Source organism: Peromyscus maniculatus, chromosome 8 (genome assembly GCF_049852395.1).
Source record: "Peromyscus maniculatus bairdii isolate BWxNUB_F1_BW_parent chromosome 8, HU_Pman_BW_mat_3.1, whole genome shotgun sequence".
Classification (NCBI taxonomy): Eukaryota; Metazoa; Chordata; class Mammalia; order Rodentia; family Cricetidae; genus Peromyscus; species Peromyscus maniculatus.
The window spans coordinates 100,625,840-100,650,690 of record NC_134859.1 but is presented as its reverse complement, the minus strand read 5'-3'; the positions used below and the strand labels follow the sequence as shown (position 1 = coordinate 100,650,690).

Genomic DNA, 24,851 nt, shown 5'->3' with positions numbered 1-24,851 from the left:
TCTAGATAATGCCTTGAATTTGATAGAGCCACATTTAACATCATACTGGTTAGTTCCATCTGGTTATGGCTCTGTGTGTGGAGATGAATGCCATTCAGTGTTTTTTACTTTCATGTTATCTGTCTGGTTCCAACTCCATGAGAATCTGGGTCCCATCTTTAATCCACTCCTGTGTCACTTGCAGCCATCTTGGTTCACAGAACATGGGAAATGTAGGGTCAGGCTTCTAGGCATCATTTGTATCCCACACTTGGCCCATCCAATTGGCTTCGATGGGACTGCAGGCAGCTAAAGAGCCACAGTCCATGGACTCAGTGGATCCTTAGAACCCCTGAGACAAGCACATCTGCCTAGACACAAACGCAGGTCACTGGGGAGCCAGTTCAAGCACCCACAATCTGCAGAAGCAAAATGCTTTCTCTCCTGCCTGCATGAGGAAGCTGACTCTTCCTGTCTCAACCCTCTGATGACACCAGAGCCCCCTTCTGTCAGCACTGCAGAAGAACTCCATCAAGGACCACATCTGTCACCTGGAGCTAGAGGAGGGCGATTCACCCAAGTCACACTTAGAAAAGTATACCTGTGACTAAAAACAAACAAAAAACAATGCCGGGTGGTGGTGGCCGTGGCGGCGGCGGTGGCACACACCTTAAATCCCAGCACTTGGGAGGCGGAGGCAGGTGGATCTCTGTGAGTTAGAGGCCAGCCTGGGATACAGAGCGAGCTCCAGGACAGGCTCCAAAACTATACAGAGAAACCCTGTCTTGAAAAACAAAAACAAAAACAAAAAACCCAACAAAAAACAAAAACAGAAACAAACAAAACAACAACAAAAACTGCCTAGCTGGCCTTTGTGTTTAGGTAAAGAGTTAGGAGACAAAGCTTCAGTCTCTTGACCTAAGAAGTCTCTGGAAATCCTTCCATCATTGGCAGTAGCTTTCTGGAGTCTAGAGTTATCCCAGATCGATGGCAGTATTGGCTGGGCAGGCTTTCCTGCCCTGGGGATAGTGGCGTGGTTGTTGAAAACAAAGGTCTTCTGCCCTGGCGTGTTGGCCCATTAGCTTTGGCTGTTCATTTTTATGATGTGTTGGTTAGCTCATAAAGTGTCTTCCTGTCCCACTGGGCAATACCCACCGGCCATGAGCCGAGCACCATGCCTCTGACTCCTCCATGGTACCACTAGACATCCGGCTGATCTCAGACCCAGTGAGGCCAGATGCTTGCTGGGCCAGGACAGGCCAACCTGGCTCTGACTCATGGGCTATCAGGCTAACCCACTTTTGGAGACAGCAGCACATAGGTCATGGCAAGCTATTAACAGGCTCACAGAAATAACCTTGTGGCTCTCTGGGGACTCACATGAGAACAGGAAACCTGGCCTGTGAGTCATGGCGCTTGTCTGCCCTCAAAAGCAAGCTTCGTGCTTAGAAATCTAGACTCTGGGATTGAAGAGGCTCTCCACCTGCAGGAGTCAGAGGGGTGGGATTAAAAGGATGTATCAGAAAGCCTCTCATGGCTTCCAAACAAGTTACCCAAGATAGTCCCAGGCCAGGCTTCTCTAGAAAAACGCAAGTGACAGGGCCCTAAAGATGCCAGGTGTTCTCTGGGGGAAGCAATCACTTGGAGAACATACCCGACTTGCGACCACGCTTTGGTTGCCTAGTTCACCTCTGCCTTTGTGGGATTTTCTACTTCTCAGCATAAGCTCCTTTGTGGACAAGTGCTGGGCATGGGACCGCCCATGGACCCTGCTCTGTCCTTGCTGCTGTCCACACGAGCCCCAAGGAATTGGAGCAGCAAACCCAGAGCAAATCATTGCATCGGCCATGTTTCTTCTTGCTCCCACGGGAACAGGCATGCCGTGCCACTCGTCTGCCCATCCCCCCTCACTCCCATTAGATGGGATCTGTTGAGACTATGTGGCGGTGGGGGCATCAGCCCAAGTCTTTGCCAGTGACTGTGTGAGGCCAGTCAGACTGGGGAGTGCACTCAAGAATGTTCTGTAGGATGCAAAGCCCTCTTCAGAAGCTGTAGCTGCTTGGCTGCAGGCCACATTTTCAGTTCAGGGGTCTAGAATCCTTATGTAATCTCCTTTATATACTTTTATAAAAAGAAACATCTCATGTAGTGACCAGTCAATAAGTCCTCTCAGGGCGAAGATTCCCCACATCTGAACTGAGTGGGCGGGGCAGGTGCGTGGCTGCTACTTCATCTTGACTTGTGCACTCCTGTTTCGTTTACGAGTTTCATTGGTTTTGTTTGGTTTTAGAGAAGAGAAAGTTCTAGGTCTAGGGTTATTCTGATTAAAGATGTTTTAGACTTTGACCCAAGACTGCCTCTCACTAGGAGAAACAGTTATATAAATAATAAGGCTAATAAGACAGTGAAGACTCTCTGGAAGTCAGACTTCCTTTAGGGTGGATGTCAGCTCTTGCTTGGAGGGTAGATCAGGATGGGTGGTGACCACAGTCCTGAGCAGTGTGTGGACACAAAGGCTCCTCAGATACGGCAGAGGGTTCAGCTAAGAGAGCCTGGAGGAACTTTGGTGTGTGTGTGTCTGGGAGGGGGGCATCCATGAGCTTCTTGTGGTCCATCTGTGAGTGAGTTCAGCATCCCCTGGACTAGGCTGCTTACCCATGGTGAGTTCTACTGTTGACTCCCTGGTTGTTTTCAACCCATGAACAACATGTCAGTGGGAAAGGGATTCTTTATCTCTGGGACACACATGTCTGTCACTGGCTCCTCTTCTTTTCTGAATGAAAAGAAATAAAAGGGAAAGGAAAGGACATGACTGCTCCTAGGTATGGTGGAAAAGAAGATTTATTGTCAATATGTGGGAAAGCATGGCCAGAGCTTAACCTGGACTAACTACAGGAGGATTTCTGGGGCTTAGGTTTATAAAAGCCAGCATTCCTCAGGAGCTTGTGAAGCCAGTTCCTCTCTACCAAAAGGAGTCATCCCTTACCTCTGGCAGAAAGGACAAATGGCTCCCTGTGATGTCTGTCAGCATGTCAAAGGACATGCTGGTACGCTGGTACCTGTGACATATTTTAAAGTCCATGCTAGCACTCTGGTCCTTCTCACCTCTTCCCTACTCTATAAACTCCCTCCAGCTCACAGGCTTCCTTTCCCATAGCTACTCATTTTCTTTTTTTCTTTTTTTTTTTTTTTTTTGAGACAGGGTTTCTCTGTGTAGCTTTGCGCCTTTCCTGGAGCTCACTTGGTAGCCCAGGCTGGCCTCGAACTCACAGAGATCCGCCTGGCTCTGCCTCCCGAGTGCTGGGATTAAAGGCGTGCGCCACCACGCCCGGCTGCTACTCATTTTCTTTATAACCCTGCTATTCTAGTCTATATTCTCTCTCTCTCTCTCTCTCTCTCTCTCTCTCTCTCTCTCTCTCTCTCTCTCTCTCTCTCTCAATGTGTGTGTGTGTGTGTGTGTGTGTGTGTGTGTGTGTGTGTGTGTGTGTGTGTGCGTGCACTCCCCTCCATCTCTCACTACGTCCTCTGGCCATTCTCTCTCGTATATCAACAATAAAAATCTTCCCCTTAACCGTTCCATAGAGTGGTCATGTCTTCTGTTTATACACTGAGTGAACCTGTAGTTTGGGTAATGGTGTTGTCCTGGTGCCGTTTTCCCTTGCTGGCATTATGTTAGGGATATGTTCATTGTTACCATCAGCAGAGGATGGGTGAGAAGGCTACAGGAACAATAAGACTTTTTATATAGTTCTAAGTGTATTTCAGCATATGAGTTTTTAAAAAGTGAGTGCCAGGCATTCAATAGGCACCTTCTAGATGTTTGGCGAGTGACTAAGTGTGGGAATTATCGTTTTGGAAGTCTCAGAGTAAAACAACCAGTAGCGTGGGTGAGAGAGGAAGCAGTGAAGGTTTTCTCCCTGTGTAATCACAGCGTGGTTACCCCACGGTGCTGGCTGCTCTCCCCTTGATGACGTCACAAAATGCCTGACAAGCAGCAATCTGAGGAATGAAGGGTTTATTCTGTCTCAGTCCAAAGAGCTGCATCCCATCATGGCGGGGAAGGCACGCAGGCAGGAGAGGCCAGCTGGTCACAGGGCTGTCAGGAAGCAGAGAGAGAACAGCAAGTGGAACCTGCCTGGAAAATCACATGGCCCACCTCCAGTGACCCACTTCCTCCAGCAAAGACATCTTAAGGGTTCCATGCTTTCCCAAAGACAGCCACCAGATAGGAGTCAGGTGTTCGCACACAGGAGCCTATGGGGGCTGGGGCACTTCCCAGCATGGGAGTTTAACCCTGACAGGGCCCAGTCACCTGGCACACTGACTCTATCTAATCTTTCCAGCCATTCTCAAAGGCCCTTGCTAGATGCATGTTTGGTTAGTGGTGGTTGTATGCTTGTTTGTTTGGGTATTGCTTTAGGTGTCTTGACTCCTTCATCTCCCTCAGTGGTTTAGAGCCCCCAGTTTTTCTGTTCCATTTATTTATTGTAGATGAGGTCCAACTGTGTGACCTGTGTGGCCTCAGAACAGTCCCACTGACTCAGCCTCCTGATGCTGACGTTACAGCCACGCGCCACCACCATGCCCAGCTCTATGAGAACATCACCTTAAGCCCCTATCCACATGGCATGGCTCTTCTTAGGTCTCAGTATGAGTTAAAGTGCCCTGAATGCCAGGTGTCCCCAGGTGAGGACCAGGCGTCTGATAGTGCATATGCCGGACACGGGTCCCATCACTTCTCTTTCCATGTCCCTTCATAGCTGTGTGTCATGCAGCTGCTTTGTCTCTGTGCCCTGGATTCCCACCATAAACAGCTCAAAGGGATGCAGGATTTATTTTGGCTCACAGTCTCAGGGAGTTCGGCCGTTTGCCCCATTCAGTGAAACAGAGTGTTGTGGTGGCAGGAGCATGGGGCAGGGGAGGTTCTCCATGTTCTCCTGTCTTATGAGTGACAGGAAGCAGAGCGTGAAAGAGTAAAGGGCCAGAGACAGGATAACGCCAAGGACCTGCCACCATTGACTTTCTTCCTCCATTTAGGGCTCACCTTTCAAAGTTTCCAGAACTTTCTAAATTAGTGCAACCACCAGGAGACCAAGCCTTCAATACAAGAGGCTGTAGGGGAAATAGTTCATATTTAAGCCATAACACCACGTTGAATCTCCCGTTTCTCTCCTTTCACCCCTGTCCATCTACCCCTCCCAGGTCTCTCATGAACTCCACTCCAGCTGCCTTGGGCTCTCAGCAGTGCACAGGGTTTGAAAATTCCAGGGGCTTTGCAGGGGTTGACTAGCAAAAGCTTTATAGATGACGCTATTGACGTCTCCCCATCCCACACTGGGTTTGCCGCGGTGGGCATACCCTCTGAGGGTCATCTGATCCATCCAGTCATGCCCCAAATATAATAACAACCAGGCGCTCTTCTGCCATAGGGCTGCTGACTGGGTCAAGAGAGAAGAACAACTGTGCACGTGAGAGAAGCCAGTGAGTCATGTTAAACTATCAGGGGCCTTTTTTTCCTTGGCATATTCTCACGTAGTTTAATGTTTATTGCAGACAGATCTTTCATACTTAGCAATAGATAGCTTTGGGGCCTGAGCTCGGGTTAATAATCACAGACTACCCCTCACAGACTAAGATTTCAGCAAGATCCACTTCTTGTGAGGGTGGTGTACAAAGCAAATGAAGGCCTTCAGCTCTGGGCTCAGCGGTCCTGATGTGGGTTTCTATCTGGGCCACATGTGGGCTAGTGAATCAGGGGGAGAAATTGACCCTCTCTGAGCCTCACTTTCTTCCTCTGGAACAGGGGTTGATGACATTTCCCATTAACCTGTTGCTGGAGACCAACTAGAGGATGTGTGGCCAGAGTTCAGCATCGGAGCTGAGCTGGGGGGCTCAGAGGCAGTGTTGGTGTCCTGTGTGTCTGCATGGTCCAGGGGCCTCTGCAGTCAGTACCCTGCAGTTATGGAAAAGGTGGCTCTGATAAAGGTGGTTGCTCCGCCTGTCTCTTGGTATCCTCAGCACGGGCAAAGCAGCAGATGCCCACCCCTGGTTCGTGTTCTCCCCACCCACCCCACTGGCATGGACTTCCCAGGCTAGTTGTCACCCAAGGAGACACCTGCACCCTGCATTCGCTCTTGGTGGCTCTCCTAGGAAGCCCAACAAACACAGTCATTTTCCAGTGACAAAGCCCTGAGGTCCTGGCTCCTTAGAAGTCAAGCCCCAAAATATACAACACGAGGAAGGGGGTGTTTCCGCTGCTGTTGACTTCCTCGGCAGCCTCTTCTTGTCTCGTTTCTTCCTGTACTCAGCACAGTGGGTCTTGGTCCTGTGCTCATCATTCCTTGGGCTTCAACTGGACACATGCTGAAGTTTCTAATCTCCTGAAGTCGTACTAGCAGGTGGGGACCAAGATTTCAACACACGAGCCGGTGAGAGACAGTTCATATTCAAACCATGATACCACCCACCATTGTTAGGTTTTCTTCTCACTTTGAAACTACCTCTCCTCTAGCCCCCCACATGCTTAGCTATACCCCCCCAAAAAACCACACAAGAGGCTCTGAGCTCTAAGGCAGTGTTGGAGAATGAGGGTTCAGTAGTGGAACTGGCTGCTGCCATTTTACCTTACCCTCTGATGAATAAAGATGACCAGACATCTTGACCCCAGGGTCTCCCTCCACCCTCCTCCCCTCTCTCCTTGTAAGCATGCCCTGTTATCCACAGGATACTGACTTGAAGGTTCTTTGTTAGCACTTCAGGACACTCCAGGATGTCCTCACCATCAAGCTCCTGACATCCTGGGTTAGGAAGGCGCTAATAGGAAGCATCCCACACACCTCTCCCTGCTCCGTGTCCTGTAAATCTTCATTCCGTATCCTGAAACTTAGTTCATTTGCAGAGGTATTATCATTCCTGTTTGTTTGCAGAGCCCAGGCTGGTGGTCAAACGAGGAGACTGCCAGGGCAGTGTTCCCTCCCCAGCAAGGAGGGAAGAGCTCTGACTAAGAGCCTAATTGCATGGGAATAGCCAGGGATTTCTCCCCCACTCCCCAGAGCTCAGTTCTCTGTGCATTGTGCCTGAAGTAGTTCAATTGCCCCATCTAAAGGGACTGGAGGTGGAGCAGGTGGTTATGGCTTTGAACTCAGGCCACATACCCTAAGGGTAAGTGAAGGTACGGTTTGGTCTAAATAAAGGGACAGGAGGAGGGGACAAACAGCCTTTCAGTTAAGTTTTGCATTGGCCAGGAGCCAGGGGGAGAGCGGTGTGACAGACAGAGGCTGTAGTGAGAAGCTATTGAGAACGTGTGGACCTCAGACACAGAGCATTCAGCTGCTGAGAGCATGCCCAGAAGACTGCTCTGCAGATGGAGAAAGAAAAGCGCCTTTGAGCCTCGCCCATTCGGCCCTCACTGCAGTTTCGCTGAGGAGCCAAGGGTTTTTTTTGGTTTTTGGTTTTTGGTTTTTTTTTTTTTTTTTTTTTTTTTTAAGTTTCTTCTTGGAACCATTGGTTTATGCTGTCCAGATGTGCACAATGAGATGGTTTTGTGTTGTGGTTTTCCAGATGTGTTCAAACAGGAAAATGAGCTTTGGCAAGTGTTTGAGGGTGTGTAGGGGGGGAGCTGCCTCTGCAGCCCCCGGCATCTCAAGAACCCACAATGCTACCCTTGTACAGCAGCCACAAAGCTAAGGACCAGGGAAAGAGCTTCTGGGCTGCCTAGTCCTGTCCTGTCACAGCTAAAGACAGAGACCCAGAGGGCTGTGGCACACTTCACAGACTGAACCCTTATAGCTGGGAGCAGATATTAGCTGTATTAGATTTGGGGACTGTATTCAAACACGTGAGTCTTTCATGGATGCATACACCTGGCTCTTTTCCAGGCACTGATATCCCCTCAGTGAAACAACAGATGGAGATTCCTAGCTTGTCCTGATGCCAGACTGGGCAAGGGAGGAAGAATCAACACTAATATTAAGAACTGGAGATGTAATATTGTATGTTAGTAGGCAAGAAATGCTATTGGGAAAGATAAAGGCAAAAAGAACTGAGGAAGGAAATTAGACTAATTTTTTTTTAGGTGGGACATCCACTGCTGTTGAACAAAATGCCTCACAGCTTGGTACCTTAAGCCAGCAGGTATTGCAGGTTTGGAGGGCTATTCTAGTTGCTGGGATAAAACCTTCAAACAAAAAGCAACTTTGAGGATAAAATAATGTTTATTGAGCATATACAGTCCATCACTGAAGGGAAGTCAAGGCAGGAAATCAAAGCAACTCCTCGTAGCCATAACCAAGAAGAAAGAAAAATAAATGCACACAGGCCAACTTGCTTACTTGCTCTCAGCTAGCTCTCCCCTCTCTTAAAATGCTGCATGTGCTGGGGGGTCTTGCCAGGGAATGGTGCCGCCCACAATGGGCTGGGTCTTCCTACATCAGTTAACAACCCCCCACCCCCACAGGCCAACCTGATCAGGATAATTTCTCATGGAGACTCTTCCCAGGTGATTATAGGTTTTGTCAAGTGTAGCTGGAGAATTTCTCCCTGGCTCCCGCCAAGCCCCAGCAGTCCGACAGCCCACTTATAAAATAAACACACAGACTTATATTATTTAAACTGTTTAGCCTCGTGGCTCAGGCTTCTAGCTATCTAGTTCTTACAACTTAAATTAGTCCATTTCTATAAATCTGTACCTTGCCACGTGGCTCGTGGCTTACCGGCATCTTCACATGCTGCTTGTCATGGCAGCGGCTGGCAGTGTCTTCCTCCGCCTTCCTGTTCTCTCAATTCTCCTCTCTGTTAGTCCCGCCTATACTTCCTGCCTGGCCACTGGCCAATCAGTGTTTTATTTATTGACCAATCAGAGCAACACATTTGACATACAGACCATCCCACAGCACTCAAGTTGACCATTCAAAGTGCCCATCACAGGGGATGAGGGGTTTAAGAGTGTTTTGTTGAGTGTTTCTCTCTCGGGGTCTCTCAAGAGGTCACGGTAAATATGTCAGCCAGGGCCAAAGTGACCAGAAGGCTTGACTGGGCCTGGAGCATCTGCTTCCAAGGTGGTGCCCTCCCATGACTTTTGGCAAGAGGCCTGACCTCCTCACCACATAGGCTTCTCATAGGGCCACTTGAATGTGATTACAGCGAGGCACCTGGCTTCCCCCAGAGCCGTCAGCCAAGAAGCCAAAATGCCTCCCAAGACCTTGAAAGTGTTGAGGAAGTGAGCCACACTTCCTGAGAAGGAAGGTTCCAGGGGGAAAATGCCCTAAAGTGAGAGTGGCTAAGCCCTCCCGAGGAAGAGCAAGAAGAGGACACGAGAGAAGAGCAGCAGGGGAAGAAATCAGAGGCTAACAACAAATGAGTCGTGTCAGGCCAGCGGAGGACTTGGCCTCTGCCTCTGAGGGAAGGAAGAGCCAAGCAGGGTTTTGAGCAAGGGAGCTCCATAGCCCCCCCCCCCCCCCGACACTGTGCATGACCAGGGACTGGAGTTGAGCAGGACGAGAGCAGTGTCAGTATCACAGAAGACGTGATGAGACTCCCAAACAGTAAAGCAATCAAGTTGCAGAAGAGGCTGGATTCTGAGTCGATACCGAAACCCTTCCTTGGAGATTCCCCATCAACTCCTGTGAGGTGTGATGAGTAACCGAGGCCACACCAAGGTGGATGGTTTATCTCCTTCCTGGCAGCTTAACTTCTTACTTGTTCTCTGCTTCCCGTAGCTCTGGATAAAGCCGTGAGTTCTGGAAGGGAGAGACTCCAACATGGATCCCTCAGTGCCATGACCCATGCTCTGTGAGAAGAGATTCACCACTTACCTTTGAGGGGTCTTTGTTGTTACATCTACAAAATGTTCTTCAGTCCCTGTAGGGTGTGCTGTTGGAAGCTAGGATGGTGATTCCTCTGGAGCGAGGGAGTGGTGAGCAGGGAGCATGGGACTAAGGCTACCAAAGTTCTGCTTCCTGATCCTCCTGAGGGTCACATGAGTTTGCCAGTTTATGAAAACTCATCCAGCAGAATGCTCATCACGTGTTCTTTTCTGCGCACCTATAGTGAGCTATGACAAACCATCGTGTGTGTGTGTGTGTGTGTGTGTGTGTGTGTGTGTGTGTGTGTGTGTGTGTGTGTTGTGGTGCTGTGGGTTGAACCAGGGCCTTATCTTTCAAAAATATCGGGGGGTAATTCTTTCTCCCTAAATATGGGTCCCACCCGAGAACTAAAATTCTGCCTGCAAATTAAAACCAGACATCACCATTGTCTACCTTGACAATGAGTAGATGAGCAGGCATTGCTCAGTTTTGCGACCCGTCCCCCTCTTTTTTTCTGGAAATGAGACTGTTGCAAATAGCATTTAGTATTTTTTGCCTTGTTTCTTTTACTCACAATTGGGAGGCTCGGGCCTCCCACGGGTGGAAGCAGACCTCTCGCTCCCGTTGCTATGTATTTATTTTCCCATTGTTTGAATGGGGCTCAGTGTATTTGCTCACCTGCTGTGGATGGGCATCTGCACGGTGCCCAGGTGGGGGCTAATGTAACTAGCAGAGCTGGGGCTAAGGGCGTTCTTGGTCTCCATCTCACAGTGAGCACCCGGCTCCCACAAGAACTCTGCCGCTTGAGGCAGCCTGCCATCCAGACAATGCACAGGGTTGGCTTTATTGGCTGGTAGTCCCAGCAGGTCAAAGTCTCCAGGGCCCGACTCTGGGGCTCACGGATCCCATGCATACCTGCTCTTCTGCACGTCTACAAGGAGGGGTGTGTAGGGACGACCTGAACCACCCTCAGCCACCACCCTGCCTTGTGGCCTGGCCACCTGGAGCTCTTTCTTCCCCGCCGGCTTTGGGGAAGGCAGCAGACTTTAGCAGAATGGATGGGTCATCTGAGTCTGAGCCAGACAGGCTCTCAGAATGGCAGGAGAAGGGTGGGGGAAGATCCCTTGCGTGCTAAGCCAGCTCTGCTGAGCGGGTAGGGACCGGCAGCCCTGCAGGGAGCACCCAGCCCCTTCCCACCTGCAGGCTCATCAAACACCTTGACAGGCTGCCCGAGTGGGAAGCCGGTGATGTCATCACCAGGCCTGAACAATCAGGCCTTTTAGGGCAGGACGATAACAATCAAAACAGTATGTAAGGGCCTGCCACGCAAGAATACACACGCTCGCTCGCTCGCTCGCTCGCTCGCTCGTTGCCCCTGGGAGGCTCTCAAAGCTGGGGTGAAGCGGGGATTGTAACAAATGCGCCTTTCTCTTTTCCTCACCAGCAGGCCAGGGAACATAGCCTGGAGATCAAGGTTGTGAGTCGCTTAGGTCCTCACCTGTCAGTTCGTAGAAACTCCTCAAGTCTCTCCACCACATACCCCAAAGAAACCTCACCACCAAGCCCAGAACTGAACTTCAGGCTGGACAACCCTCCATGTTTGTGGGCCCCACTGCACAAGTCCAGGGGATGCCTTGTATAAGACGCTTCTTCCAGACCGGAGCCATGGTGATGCTGGAGAGTGGCCAGTGTCGCAGACTGAGGAAAGGTGGTGATTCTCACACATTGTCCTTACAAATCCAGCCCCAGGAATTGGCTCACCCCACTGAAGTTCTCCAGAGCCTTCAGCTGCGCCGAGCTTACTCTTCCCAAATAAGATGTCTAAGGGCTGGGGCATAGTTAGCTGGTAAGAACACTTTGCAAACATTAGGACCTAATGCTGTGCAAACCATTGATCCCCAGAACCCATGCTGAAACAGCAACAGCAACAAAACCACAGATGTAGCAATGAGCACCTGGGAACGTAGAGACGACAGGATCCTGAGGCTTGCTAGCTAGCCAGTCTAACCAAATTGGTGAGCTCTGGGTTCACCGAGAGGCCTTGTCTTAAAAATTAACATGGAGAGGGCTGAGGAAATAGGATTCAGTGAGTGAAGCACCTGCCACACAAGTCTGAGGACACGGAAGCTGGATGGGATGGTGGGTCTGTAATCAGCACTTCTGCCCAGATGAGAGGTGGGAACAGGAAGATGCCCCGGAAGCCCCTGGGTCAGCCATCCTGCAATGCACTGTGTGTCAGCAAACAGTGAGACCCTGATTCCAAAACAAGGGGGAAGACAGGGGCTGGCACCTGAGGTTGCCATCTGACCTCCACACACATGCTGTGGTATATGTGCCCCCTCACACACAAACACACATCTTCAAAGTGAAATATTTCTTACCATATAAGATAGTGATCAAGGAAAGCAAGTGATGTTAACCTCTGACCTTCACATTCACATCCACAGAAATGCACAAGTCCCCACCCTATACACACTCAAGTGCACACACACACACACACACACACACACACACACACACACACACAGTTGCTTGCTTCTAAAAAGAAATGGAAGAACATAACAAAACATTTTTCAATGGGATGCCTTGGATTGTGTTGTTTCCATGCATACTCTCATTCACCATCACACACATATACACTGACCTGTGTACACACACACACACACACACACATATATATATATACACATATATACACACATATATAACACATAGATATATATGTAACACATGTGTACACACACACACACACAGTTCTTTTCTTCTAAAAAGAAACCAAAAAGAATGAAGGGCAATCGAAAACATTCCCCACACTGTTCTTCCAATTAACCAGGATGGAGCAGAACCTCATCCCACTAGCTGAGTAGATGTAAGACAGTTCCTGCTTCCTTGTTGGGGATTGGAGCCAGGTCACTACTCTCTCTGTGATGGACTGATGCGTCTGCAAGAAGTTAACAAGACCCAAAGTGTATGGCGAAGCCTAGTAACCCTGAGGACCAGTTACCCCACTTCTACATACATATCTGCTCCCCACCTGTGAAATGAGAATAATCATAGAGACACTTGAGAGGCCACTGAGGGGTATAACATGCTGCTACGTGTAAATGCTTCCAATCGCACCCAGCATGTGGCCACACTACATACAGAAGAGATTATCATCTCTCTCCCTTTTTTTCTTTCTAGCCAGAGGACCTCAGGCTTGGTCTAATGGGCGTGGTAATCAAAGACAGGCGCTGGTTTCAGCCACAAGTTGTTGCCGTGGGTTGCCCAGGACTCTGCGTATCTCCTGGCACATGGCTCCATGCTGACTCACAATGGAAGCTTCGCCAGTGTAAGGCCTGAGATGGCCTGAAGCAAAATGTCTGAGTGTAGGGGTCAATAAATGGATTTCAAAGGATGCTCACCAACACCCCCCAAAAACCCCACCTCCTGAGCAAGTCACTCAGCACAAGGACCTGCCTCCCAGAAATGGGGCAGGGACCACTTAGGTGCAAACCCTTGCCTTTGGCCTTGCAAGAGCCATGGCTTGGGTTGGGCTATTTAGCACTTGGATTTTCCTTTAAAAAGCCAGTGGAGTGTGGTAGGACGCACAGAGGGCAGGTGTCCAGGAGAGCTGGGTTGTGAAGCTCTTCACCGTTGGAAGTGTTGTTTGGGAACTGGCTTTCTCTTGGTGGAAGGGGAAGACTTGAGTCACCTTCTTCCTGGATGAAGCTTGCTTCCCCCCCACCTACCCCTTAGTATTAGAGTTTCTTCTTCAAAGTCCATCTTGAGTATCACTTTGTCCATGAAGTTTCTGGATCCATGCCTGGGGTTACTTCCCTTTTGGCCACTGACAAGCTTCTGGGCTGTGTAGCCGTTGTTTGCCAATGGATTCTTTTGCTCCCAAGTTCCATTGGAAGCTTCTAAAGGTGGGTTGCTCCCTGGTGCCTGCCTTCCTATATGGCATCAGTGCTTTCCCATGGCTTAGGCTCAGTGGCCCACTCCTGAGTCACTCGGGAGGAGAGTCCCACCTGGCCATTGCTAGGATTAGAGGGCATGGGAGGTCCCAGCACTGACTGGAAGGTTGTACGGACCATACACACCTCAGTATTTGTAAATGAGCCCCGCCCCTTCCCCACCTCCCCCCCACTGTGATATTCATGGCCAAAGGACCCTGAGTGCCCAGCTTGGTACGTCTCTTAGGGAAGCCTTGGGCAGTGTTGACAGTAGCTAGCGTGGAAGGAGGATCTACCCTGGCCTCCAGCCTGAGGCCTTAAAATGATTATCTTCTATCCATTCGAGGACCCTGTAAAGGAAGTTTTCCAGTATTTTACAGATAAAGTAGTGGCTGGTGCTGGGTCACAGTGTCCCTGGGACTTTGAATTAATTACTTTTTCTCATTACTGTGACAAAATGCCCAATGAAAGCAACTTAAGGGAACACAGGCTTATTTTGGCTCCCAGTTTGAGAGGAGACAGGCCATCCTAGCCGGGAAGACATGGCCGTAGGAGCTTGAGGTAGCTGGTCACATTGTATCCATAGTCAGGAAGCAGAGAGCTATGAATCCTGGCGCTCGCTCATTTTCTCCTTTTTATTCAGTCTAGAGCCCCAGCCCACGGGATAATGCTTCCCACCTCAGTCAACCCAGTCTACAGACTCCCTAACAGACATGTTCGGAGAACTGCATCCTGGGTGACCCTGTCAATCTGGTCATCAACTGGCACAGGTTCCCACCCATGTGCATTTGACTCCTTAGGTCATGTGACCTCCAAAGGCAATGAACTTGCCCACATCTCTGTTTTCTACCCTGGTGGTAAAGGCATCAAACAAGGCCCCCTGCGGGGCCTCTGCCACCCGAGTTCTCTGATTTGTAGCGATGAGATGTGAGGCTAGCATTAGGAAGACATGGAGGGTAGAAGGGCAGCCGCCGTTGGGAGGTTGCCGGAGGAGAGCCAGGCTTCTGGCTGTCCCTGGGTTTTTAAGGAAAAGACCAAACAATGGCCAGCCTCTTAGGATGAATGGCCTGTGATGAGAAGGAAATGGAGGCTGTTGTTTGCCTGGCAGCCTGGAAGGACCCAGGCCACTGCCTCTGCACCTCTACCAGGTTGCAGAGCAAAGGATGACAGAGACAAGGTGGAAAAGACGCCCCCTGCAGGGGCAGGGTTTCTTCTGCTATTGCATCCAGACTGAAGAGGCCCAGTCTGTGAATGGGCACCCTCGAGGTTGCCTGCACCTCCTTGGCGCCTTGCATGGGCCTGGCTGTGTCTGCTGAGAGTCAATATTTGTGAGTGAGCCCAGGCCCTTACCTGCCCCCACCCATTCTTCCCACCCCTGGGGGTTTTCAGCAGCCTCCTGGCCCTACGCAGCCTGGATTGTTCCTTTGGACGCCTGCCCAGCCTTGGAGCACAGGATCCATCGCCTCTGCCACTGCCGCTTTGAAGTCCCTGCAGCAGCCCCTGGCTAGCCTGAAAGTGTTGCTCAGCCTGGGTGGAGACAGGAGCCTCCAAGAACTGCTCTGACATCCCCAGGCTGGTGGAAGTTTTAGGGAGCTGGTTGTGTCATGGGAGGTAGCCTGGGCTGGCCTCAAACTTGTACCTCAAACTTAATGACCTTGCACTTCTTATTCCCCTGCCTAAGTGCTAGGATTATGGACATTTATTCATGAGATTTATTTTGGTGTTGGGGCTCAAACCCAGGGCCTTCAGCATGCTGGGTCCCAACTGAGCTATATCCTCAGCCTTTACTTTTTTAAGTATCTGTTCCCCCTTCCAAGGTAAAAGTCCTCTCCTGGGATTTGTCTCTGTTACCTACCCTTCCAGGGTAACCAGCTCACCCCAGAGTGTCCTGGGGTAGTCTGGAGTTTGGTACTGCCAAGTCCTCCATCCCTGAAACCCCTCAGCTCTGGAGTATCCAGATTCCCACTAGGAAAGTTGTGAGTACTCAGGAAATTCCGATGCCTGGGCATTGGCAACACGCACTGGCCAGTGCCTGTGGTTCCATTAGTCCCGCTGCTCACCTCCACCCCCAGGCCAAAGAGTAGACTGTGCTGTTGTCTTCTTGCTTGCCTTTTTTAATTTTTTGTTCCAGGGCTGTAACTTTACTCATTCTCCTCTCTCTCTCTCTCTCTCTCTCTCTCTCTCTCTCTCTCTCTCTCTCTCTCTCTCCTTTTCCCTCCTTCCCTCCCTCCCTTTCTCTCCAAATATAATGTGAAATAAATTTTAAAACAAACCTAATTTTTAAACCCTCCCAAGGCTGGGTTGCAGGCAGCCATTTCTCTGGGTCTGGTCCACCCGGGGAAATCCTGACTCCCCAAGAAAAGGAAAGCAGAAGTTTGGGCACTGAAGCCAAAGCCAACTCCTCTGAGAGGCAGCCCTCCCACACAGAGCCTTGGCTCACCTTTCCCAGCAGCTGCCTCCTCGTGCTGCTCCTGACCCTGCGGTTGCAGCCTGGCTCCCCGGGAGCCACTTACCTGCCCTGGCCTCCAGTGATACCCTATCCTGTAAGCCTTTTCCTGGCCCTCTGGCAAGGTCCCCTCTCTCATACCACCCAGCCAGGCCCTGGTGACTGCTCACTAGGAGGCATGGCTGCTCAGGGAAGGGACACCACTGTCCCCATACTCATGTGGGCTGGTAATTGAGTCTTGGTTTTGGAGAGCAGGAGAAATAAAACCCAGCAACAGCAATTTTGCAGGGCTCTGAAGGGTGTGGTGACAGGGTTAAGTGTGTGTGCCATCCGGTCGTCCGATGCCCCGCCCCCTTTTGAATACTGCTTGCAATTTTGTGGTAGGTCCTGGAAAGGAAACCCCTTGTCTCGGCTTTCCCTTCCCCAAGGTCAGCCAGGCCTGCCGACCCAGGAATGCCTTTGTAGAGTGCTTGGTTAGGTCAGAGATCGTGGATGACTGTTCAGTGGGACTGGGGTGGGAGCCTCCTCTAAGCCATCAGCTCTGCATTAGGCACATTCTCCTCCTCACATTCTCCCATCCCTGCCAGCACGTCTAGGAGTAGGCTCAGAGTTGTCCCCTGAAGACCCTCCCTGACAGCCAAGTCTCTCCCTCCATCCCCTCAGGTGTTCATTAGCCCCCTGCTTCTGATTCTGCTCAGGAATCCCCACTGTGGCCACAGCTGCTTTGTTGGGCCTGCCCTTGTTCCCCGGAATCCCCTCCAGGGCCTCCCATGTCAGAGTCTATGTAGAATGGACACCCAGTCTGCAGAGTCTCCATGCACACACAGCAGCCCCTGGCGCCCATGGCTCCCAGTCTGTGTTGGGAATCAAAGCAGAGGAAAACAGGCTCTGCAATGGAGGTGGGCTCAACCACTACCTCCGTCCGTCTTCACACCTGCTGCTGCTGCTGCTGTTGATCCACAGCCATAGCGTTTTCTTCCGACTTTGAAGGCACAGGTCCCATACCTCGTCAGTCTGCAGAGTGTCCCAGGCAAGGCCTCTGGTAACGCTCCCTGGTGCCTGGAATGGAGAACTGGTTCTGAGAGCTGGAGACTCAGATCTCAGGGCTGATGCCAGTGATAAAGAAGAGACCCCTTCCCTGCCCATCTGGCATCTGCTGTGCTTTGGATATGGAGTGTCTCCTAAAGACTCATGCACTGAAGGCTTTACCCCCAGCTGATCAACCCAGTCATTGACATGTGATCAGACTGTAATGGCGCTGACCTCGTTTTTTACATTATTGATGAATTCATGATTCAATGGCATTTGGGGGAGCTGATGGACACTCACAGGGGTGGGACCTAGTTAGAACTGATCACTAGAGACATGTCCTTGGATGTTGTCTCTTGTCCCAGGACCTTCCTCTGTGTCTCTCTACTTCCTTGATGTCATGTGAACAGCTCTGCCATGTGCTCCCTGCCATGATTCTCTGTCTCACTGTGATTCAGACACAATGGAGTCATGTGACCACAGACTAAACTTTCTGAAACTGTGAGCTTAAGCAAATCCTTCCTTCCTTCATGTGTCTGTTAGGCATTTTGTTAGAGAAATGAGAAATAAACATGATGTACAGCTGGGAATGGGAATACAGCTGGCCTTGTGTGTGTGAATGCATGCGCCTATATAAAGGAGAGCTGGATTTAAAAGGTTGTGTAGGAAGAGGGAAGGCAGAGAGGCTGTAGTCTGAGCCCACACCGTGGTCTCAGGAGCCCAGGAATATTCAGAATAGACTTCCTGATCACACGGCAAAGCAGTACCCTGCAGAGAAAGACCTGGCAGGATCTTGGGGTGTGACTAGAAACCGTGTGCCAGGGCTAGGGCAGGGCATCAACAATGAGTCTTGCCAGGGATGGAAGAATGGGGTTTCTGTCCTGCTTATCAGGGCTCAGCTCTGGGGCAGGATGTGGAGGAGGCTTCCCCAGCCTGACTAGTGGATGTCAGGACTTTGGACAGGAAGTGTCACTTTGGACATGCCAGTGACACTGGGTTGGTGGCTCCATGTTCACTCCTAGGATAGGTCATGCTCCTGCATGGCTTTATGGAAGGGGAGATACTAACAGTGGACTACAAGCTAGCCTCCAAGCTCTGCTTCTGTATCAGAGAAGAGACATAGGTAGGACCTAGTTTGACCCTAGGCCAGTTGTTCTCAACATGTGGGTTGTGACCCCATGGGGGGCGGGGGTGGTCACATATCAGATATTTACATTACAGTTCATAACAGTAGCAAAAAATACAGTAATGAAGTAGCAAAGAAATATTTTTTTGTTTGTTTTATTTTTGTTTTTTGAGACAAGGTTTCTCCATGTAGTTTTGGTGCCTGTCCTGGATCTCCCTCTGTAGACCAGGCTGGCCTCAAACTCACAGAGATCCACTTGGCTCTGCCTCCCGAGTGCTGGGATTAAAGGCATGTGCCACCACCGCCTGGCGGCAAGGAAATAATTTTATGGTTGGGGGTCACCACTACATGAGGAACTGTATTAAAGGGTTGCAGCATTTGGAAGGTTGAGAACCACTGCCCTAGGTTGATCTCTTTGGGAAAAAATCCTTGGTGTTGGGGTCTGTGAAAGGCCAAGAAAACTGGTCTTATTTGACCATGATTTAGGGAGAGGCAAGGAGCCACTGAATGGTGTTGAATGTAAAGGGTGCTATGGAGAAGACAGTGTGGGGAATGCTAGAACATGGGCAGGAACTTGTTCTTAAGGTTTGTTTCTTCCACAGAAATGTATGCCCAGTGTTTCCCACTCCTGGATAGGAGCTCAGGGTCTTCTTGGACATAAAACTGGTAAAAGAAGCTTCTAGAACAAACTGTAGTTGGGTCCTCTGTCTTGATCAGAAATCAACAAAACTTCTATATAAGTTTCTTTTCTATTTCTGAGATAACCATGACCAAGGCAACTTATCAAAGGAAGTGTTCAGTTCAGCTTATGGTTTCAGAGGGTCAGAGTCTGTGATGGCAGAGTAAAGGAACAGCTGAGAGCTCAGATCTCAAACCGAAAGCAGGAGGCAGAGAGCACACTGGGAATGGCACTAGTCTTTTGAAGCCTCAAAACCTGCCCCCAGTGACACCTCCTCCAAGAAGACCACACCTCCTAATTCTTCCCAAATAGTTCTGCCAAATGGGGACCGAGTATTCAAACATGTGAGTTAACTAAATGGAATACATACTAACTAAATGTTCATAAGTTCGATTCTGGTAGGGTTGGTCTTTGTCTAAGAGACTCCCTGAAATGGTCCCAGAACACAGGGCCATTGAGCCTCCTATGAGATACATGTGCATATGTGGTGATGGTGGGTGAAGGTAAGCGTGATGATGAAGAGGAGATGAAGCCCCCCCAGAACAAAATGGAGTCACGATATTTAATACTGAGTGTTATCCCTAGTGCTCTTTGCTAGAGTCCAGACTGGAGGGCCATGGCCAGAGCTGGGCTGGTAGGCTTTGAAGGTGGCAAATTATGTTCTGATCCTGGAACCTGGGCACAAATGTGGAATGGCCCCGGGCTCCAACTGCTGGCTGTAGCCCTCCCTTGTATCTGTCCAGAGCTAAGGGGCAAATTCCTACTGGGAGCAAAGCGGACAGACAGGAGTCAATTGACCGGAAAGCCAAGCACGAGGCAACTTTCCCTTTTGCAGCTAGACCACCTCCAACTCCTTCAGCCACAGGCCAGCACTGCTAGTTGCCTGATGCCCTTGAAGCTGTGTATTCAGAAGGGCCCTCCATGGAGGCTGCCCCAGACCTGTCTAACCAAGGTCAAGTCTTGTCCAGGGAGGTAGTTTCAAATTGCCTTTCTGTTGCCCTCAGACTGGCCCTGTTCCCTCCTGTGGCATCTCTCCTTACTTTGCAAGTTGGCATGAGGGTTCATGTGTGTGCATTATAAATTATAATCGTGTGTGTGCCTCGTCTCCCTTGGTCAATTATGGATTGCCCGTGTGCCTACCTCATTCCAATTCTCCCTTTGCTGTGATCTAGCCTCTGGCTTCTACACAGAGCTGCCTCTCACGGACAGGTCCCTAGCATCTGACTCAGGTGCACAACACAAACTCCTAGGCTCTTGCAGAGGCAGAAGACCAGAGGCTCTCACAGTGAACACCACCCAAGCCCAGAGAAATGCAGCAAGAGTCCGTGGGAAACCTGAGCCTGGAGCCACACCAGTATCACCTTCATTCTGTATATTTCCTTCCTTGTGCTGGTTCTGATGTCCCATCTGGATAAAATGAGACACACCCATCTCTGCACTACAGGAAACAGAAACTCAAGTGCACAGACCATCTCCCTGTGTTAAGAACTTTTCAGGCATTGTTAGGCTGATCTGTGACACATCATTATCTTCATGTTGTGCATTAGACACACATGTGTGAAAGTCCAGTGATTGACACAGACTTGTATAGCAAACTTGGGCCATCCTGAGTTGGAGCCCGCATGTTCTCTGATGCACTGTGGCATACTGGAGACAGAATATGACAAGGGACTCAGGACAGGAGGACAGCAAGGAGGAAGATGTCACTCCCTCCTGTGATGCCACCTACATGTGGGCCCTCTTTCTTCCTTTACCCACAGATCCATGCCTGTCAACTTAACACCAAAGGAGGCCTTGACAAGGGCCTCTTTTTTGATGAGTACATGTGTAATAGGGTTTCTATTGCTGTGAAGAGACACCATGACCACAGCAACTCTTATAAAGGAAAACATTTATTTGGGGCTGGCTTACAGTTTCAGAGGTTTAGTCCATTGTCATCATGGTGGGGAGCATGGTAACATGTAGGCAGACATAGTGTTGGAGACTATGACATAGTGAAGGAACTAAGAGTTCTACATCTCGATACACAGGCAACAGGAAGTGAACTGTGGCACTGGACATAGATTGAGCATAGGAGACCGCAGGGCCCACTCAAGACCACAATGACACACTTCCTCCAACAAGGTTACACCTCTTAATAGTGTCGCCACTCCCTATGCGGGCCATTTTCTTAAAAAAAAAAAAATAGTACATGATTCTAGACAAGACTTTTTACATGTTATTCTAATTTCTTTTCTGTTACTATGATTCAAACACTCTGACCAGAGTAATTTAGGGGAGAAAATGGCTTATTTTGGCTTACAGACTATGCTCCATCACTGAGGGAAGTCAGGCATTACTGAGGGAGGTCAGGAGAGAAAAAGAATCAGGAACTTGAAGCAGGACCATGGAGGAACTCTGCTTGCTGATTCGCTCGCAGGCCCACCCTTAGCTAGCTTTCTTTATATAGCCCAGGACCATCTGCCCAGGAAATAGTGCAGCCCACAGTGGACTGGACCCTCCTAATCAACGTAATAATCAAGACTGCCCCCCAAAGACATTGCCCACAGGCTAGTCTGACCTAAACAATTCCTCTCTAAGATGACTCCAGGACATGTTAAATAGTCAAAGCTAAGTAGGACTTTGCCTTCTTGTTTTGTAGGAATTTGGCCATTGGAATTGGGATCCAGAATTTCCCCGAGGGCCTGGCTGTCAGCCTCCCTCTGCGTGGAGCAGGCTTCTCTACCTGGAGAGCTTTCTGGTGAGTGTACCAGCCCATTGGCTCAGAGGAGAGTGGTGTAGGCTATAAATGACTTGGTGTGAATTCTGTTTTGCAAGGTCAAGCTCATGTTGGAAGCCATTGTGAGGCTTCTGGAAGAACACCACAAAGGTGGGTGAATGTTGTACACACAGTGGAGACCCCCAAGACATAAGCTCATCTCTTGACCTTTGACCTTTCATAGCCAGTTTGAGTGGCTGTGTCCCTTTTCAAAGGCTTCTGTGGAAAGCAACCCATGGCCATCAGCACTAGCCACTTCCTCCATTACATGTCTCCTCTAAATGTCACAATCTGCTCAGCCGAGGCTCACCTGGCCACCACCTGGTTCAGCGGGTCATTATGATAGCTCTTCTTGTATGTCCTCCACTTAGGACACGGGCCTCCCACATGTCATTGCTAAAACAATCACTGCTCTGCAACATAAGGTCACAGCACTCATGCAGACCGCTAATGGGACAATTTTAAAACGCCTTCCATTGTGTAAGGTCCTGTGACTTGCAAGTTTGCGCAGGTACTTAGGTGATTGTGTTTCCACCCTCTACAGATCCCTTTCTCCATTGTTAAAGACCCTCACATAGAGGATTTGGGAGAGAGGGAGGTGGGTGGCCTTAGAGATTTTCATAACCTACCAAAGCCACAGCTGTCATTTCTAATAGTCACGGCACCAGGGAGAAAGGAGGGAGGAGATGAAGAGATTTGTGGTCAGCACCAAGATCGAGAAGGGAAGCTTTGTTCTCCTTCTCAAACTCCAGTCCGGGCTTGATGTCAACGCTACATTTCCCAGAGACAACAAGGCCATAGGGAGGGGGTGGATAAACCAGAGGGCTGTCTGTCCTGCTCACCCGTTTGTGAAAACATAAGGAGCCAGGGCGCGCTATCTACTCTAAAAGATTCCACAGCAAAAGAGGGTCTCCCGGTGCCCACTTCTGAGAGAGCGGCTGAGCTCTCACACACGTTGCCCTCCTTCTGGGAGGCTGGAGGTGGGCGATGTCTCTCACCCCCGTGACACAGATTCGGGAGGACTGAAGCTCCGAGGCTGTGCATCTTCCCAAGCACCCACTTCAAGAAAGGGGCCCAACCCTCCGCTGGTTGGTGCTGTCCTGCAGCAGGGGCTTCCGTCTGCAGGGCCCGCCTTACCACTTGCCTTTGCCGTCCTCAGCGCTCACTCATCTGTGTTGCTCTTTTGATCAGAGCGCATCTGTTCTGGAGCAGCACACACCTCCTCTTCCTAGCTCCAAAAAGGACTTCCTTAAAAGGAGAAATCTCACCTTCAGCCAAGATGGTGCTTCTGAGGGTGGGGAGTAGAGAACGTATAGTCAATACACAAATGTCCAGGTGGGCCCATCTCTGACACAGTGACAGCCTAAACCCCCTAACATGCCTCCCACAACTGTCCTTGGCATACACTGAGACCATTCCTAATCAGTGTCCTGTCATTCAACATAGGAACAGAGATGAGCAGAGAGATGGCCTGTCCAGCCATACAGTGACTGTTATTCATTCTTAGAAAGATATATTCTACATAGGCTGGGACCATAGCTCAGTGGAAAGGAGACTTGCTGTCGAAGCATGCGATCAGATTGGAATCCCCAGCGCTCCTCTAAAAAGCCAGGTGTGACCATGTGTGCCTGCAACCCCAGTATTATGGAGATGGGAGGTTCAGGCACAGGAGGATCACTGGGAATTTGGCTCCCTGCTTAGCTTCAGTGAGAAGCTTGTCTCAAGGGAATAGAACAGAGAGTAAGCGAGCAGGTAACCCCCTTCTTCTTCGGCCTCCTCACAGGTGGGTGCTTGCATGTACATGTGCATGCACACACATACACACACACACACCCGCACATAACACACACACACCACACATAACACACATGTGCACACACACTCCAAACATGCTACAGCATGCTCCAAACATGCTATATGCTACAGCAAGGATACACCTTGAAAACATTATGCTAGGAGAAATCAGCCACCCTCACTGCCCCACACCCCACAAACCATATATGATTCTGTTTGTAGGGAATATCCAGAGGCAGCAAACATAGAGAGAGAAAGAGATGGAGAGATTCATGTTGACAGGGACGGGGAGGAGGAAGAAATAGAACATGGCAGCTAATGGCCATTGGCTCCTTTTTAGGGTGATAAAGATGTCGGAATTGATGGTGTTGTTCACTTAACCTTGTAAATATACTAAAAACAATTGGCTACACAGTGAATGTTACATGGGATGCAAATTATGTCCCAATAATTGTCAGTGTCCAAAGACAACATAGGCAACTCAAAGATCCAAAGGACATAAGAGGTATGAAGCTACCATAACTGCTTCTGGGAGAACTGGGCAAGGATGGAGAAGTGCTTCTTAGAACATGGCCAGACAAGATGCCCACAACGCATGTCTGTTTTCTAGGGTTGGATCAGCAGTCTGGGCAAGTGGCACATCTGCTTGTGTCTCCGTGCATTGGTCAATGTCTCTGTTCCCTCCTTAGGTATGGACAGCTGAGCGGCATGGTGGAGCCCTTGGCTGGGGTCTTCGGAGCCTTTGCTGTGGTGCTGGCTGAGCCTGTCCTGCCCTATGCACTGGCCTTTGCTGCTGGTGCCATGGTCTACGTGGTCATGGATGACATCATCCCCGAAGCCCAGATCAGGTGGGGAGTTGTCCAGCTGTCTACCCCTGCTCCAGGCCTAGTCTGAGACACCCCTCTTCACATCTGTCCTCTCTTCCTTTCTCTTTCCTTTCCTTAGTCTCCAGATCCTTCTGCCCCTTCCCACAATTGTTCCTGTCCCTCCTCTGCTTGCTAAAACTGAAATAAAGAGAAGGAAGGTGACCTCATGCAGTGATATAAAGCAGTGACCCCTGGCCCCTTGATGAACTAGACAGCCACCTTTAGACTCTGTCTCTCTGTTTCTGTCTGTCTCTGTCTCTCTCTCTGTCTCTCTGTCCCTCTGTCTCTCTCTGTCTCTCTGTCTCTCTCTGTCTCTCTCTGTCTCTCTCTCTCTCTCTCTCTCTCTCTCTCTCTCTCTCTCTCTCTCTCTCTCTGCTGGAATGAAGAGAGCAGTGGCCAGACGGTGGGCAGGGTATGGGCCTTGCATGGTTTCATT

The 24,851-nt window shown here is 50.0% G+C and overlaps 1 protein-coding gene across 5 annotated transcripts in view; it reads left to right on the top strand.

Annotated features, from left to right (window-relative positions):
- Window positions 1–24,851, top strand: part of Slc39a11 (solute carrier family 39 member 11) — a 441,489-nt gene that overhangs the window by 413,747 nt on the left and 2,891 nt on the right. For all 5 annotated transcript variants that reach the window (XM_076543667.1, XM_015993764.3, XM_006970449.4 and 2 more), the window contains exons 8-9: window positions 21,639–21,737; window positions 24,239–24,397. In XM_076543667.1, coding sequence (XP_076399782.1) covers window positions 21,639–21,737; window positions 24,239–24,397 — 258 coding nt within the window. The remainder of the gene's footprint in view (window positions 1–21,638; window positions 21,738–24,238; window positions 24,398–24,851) is intronic.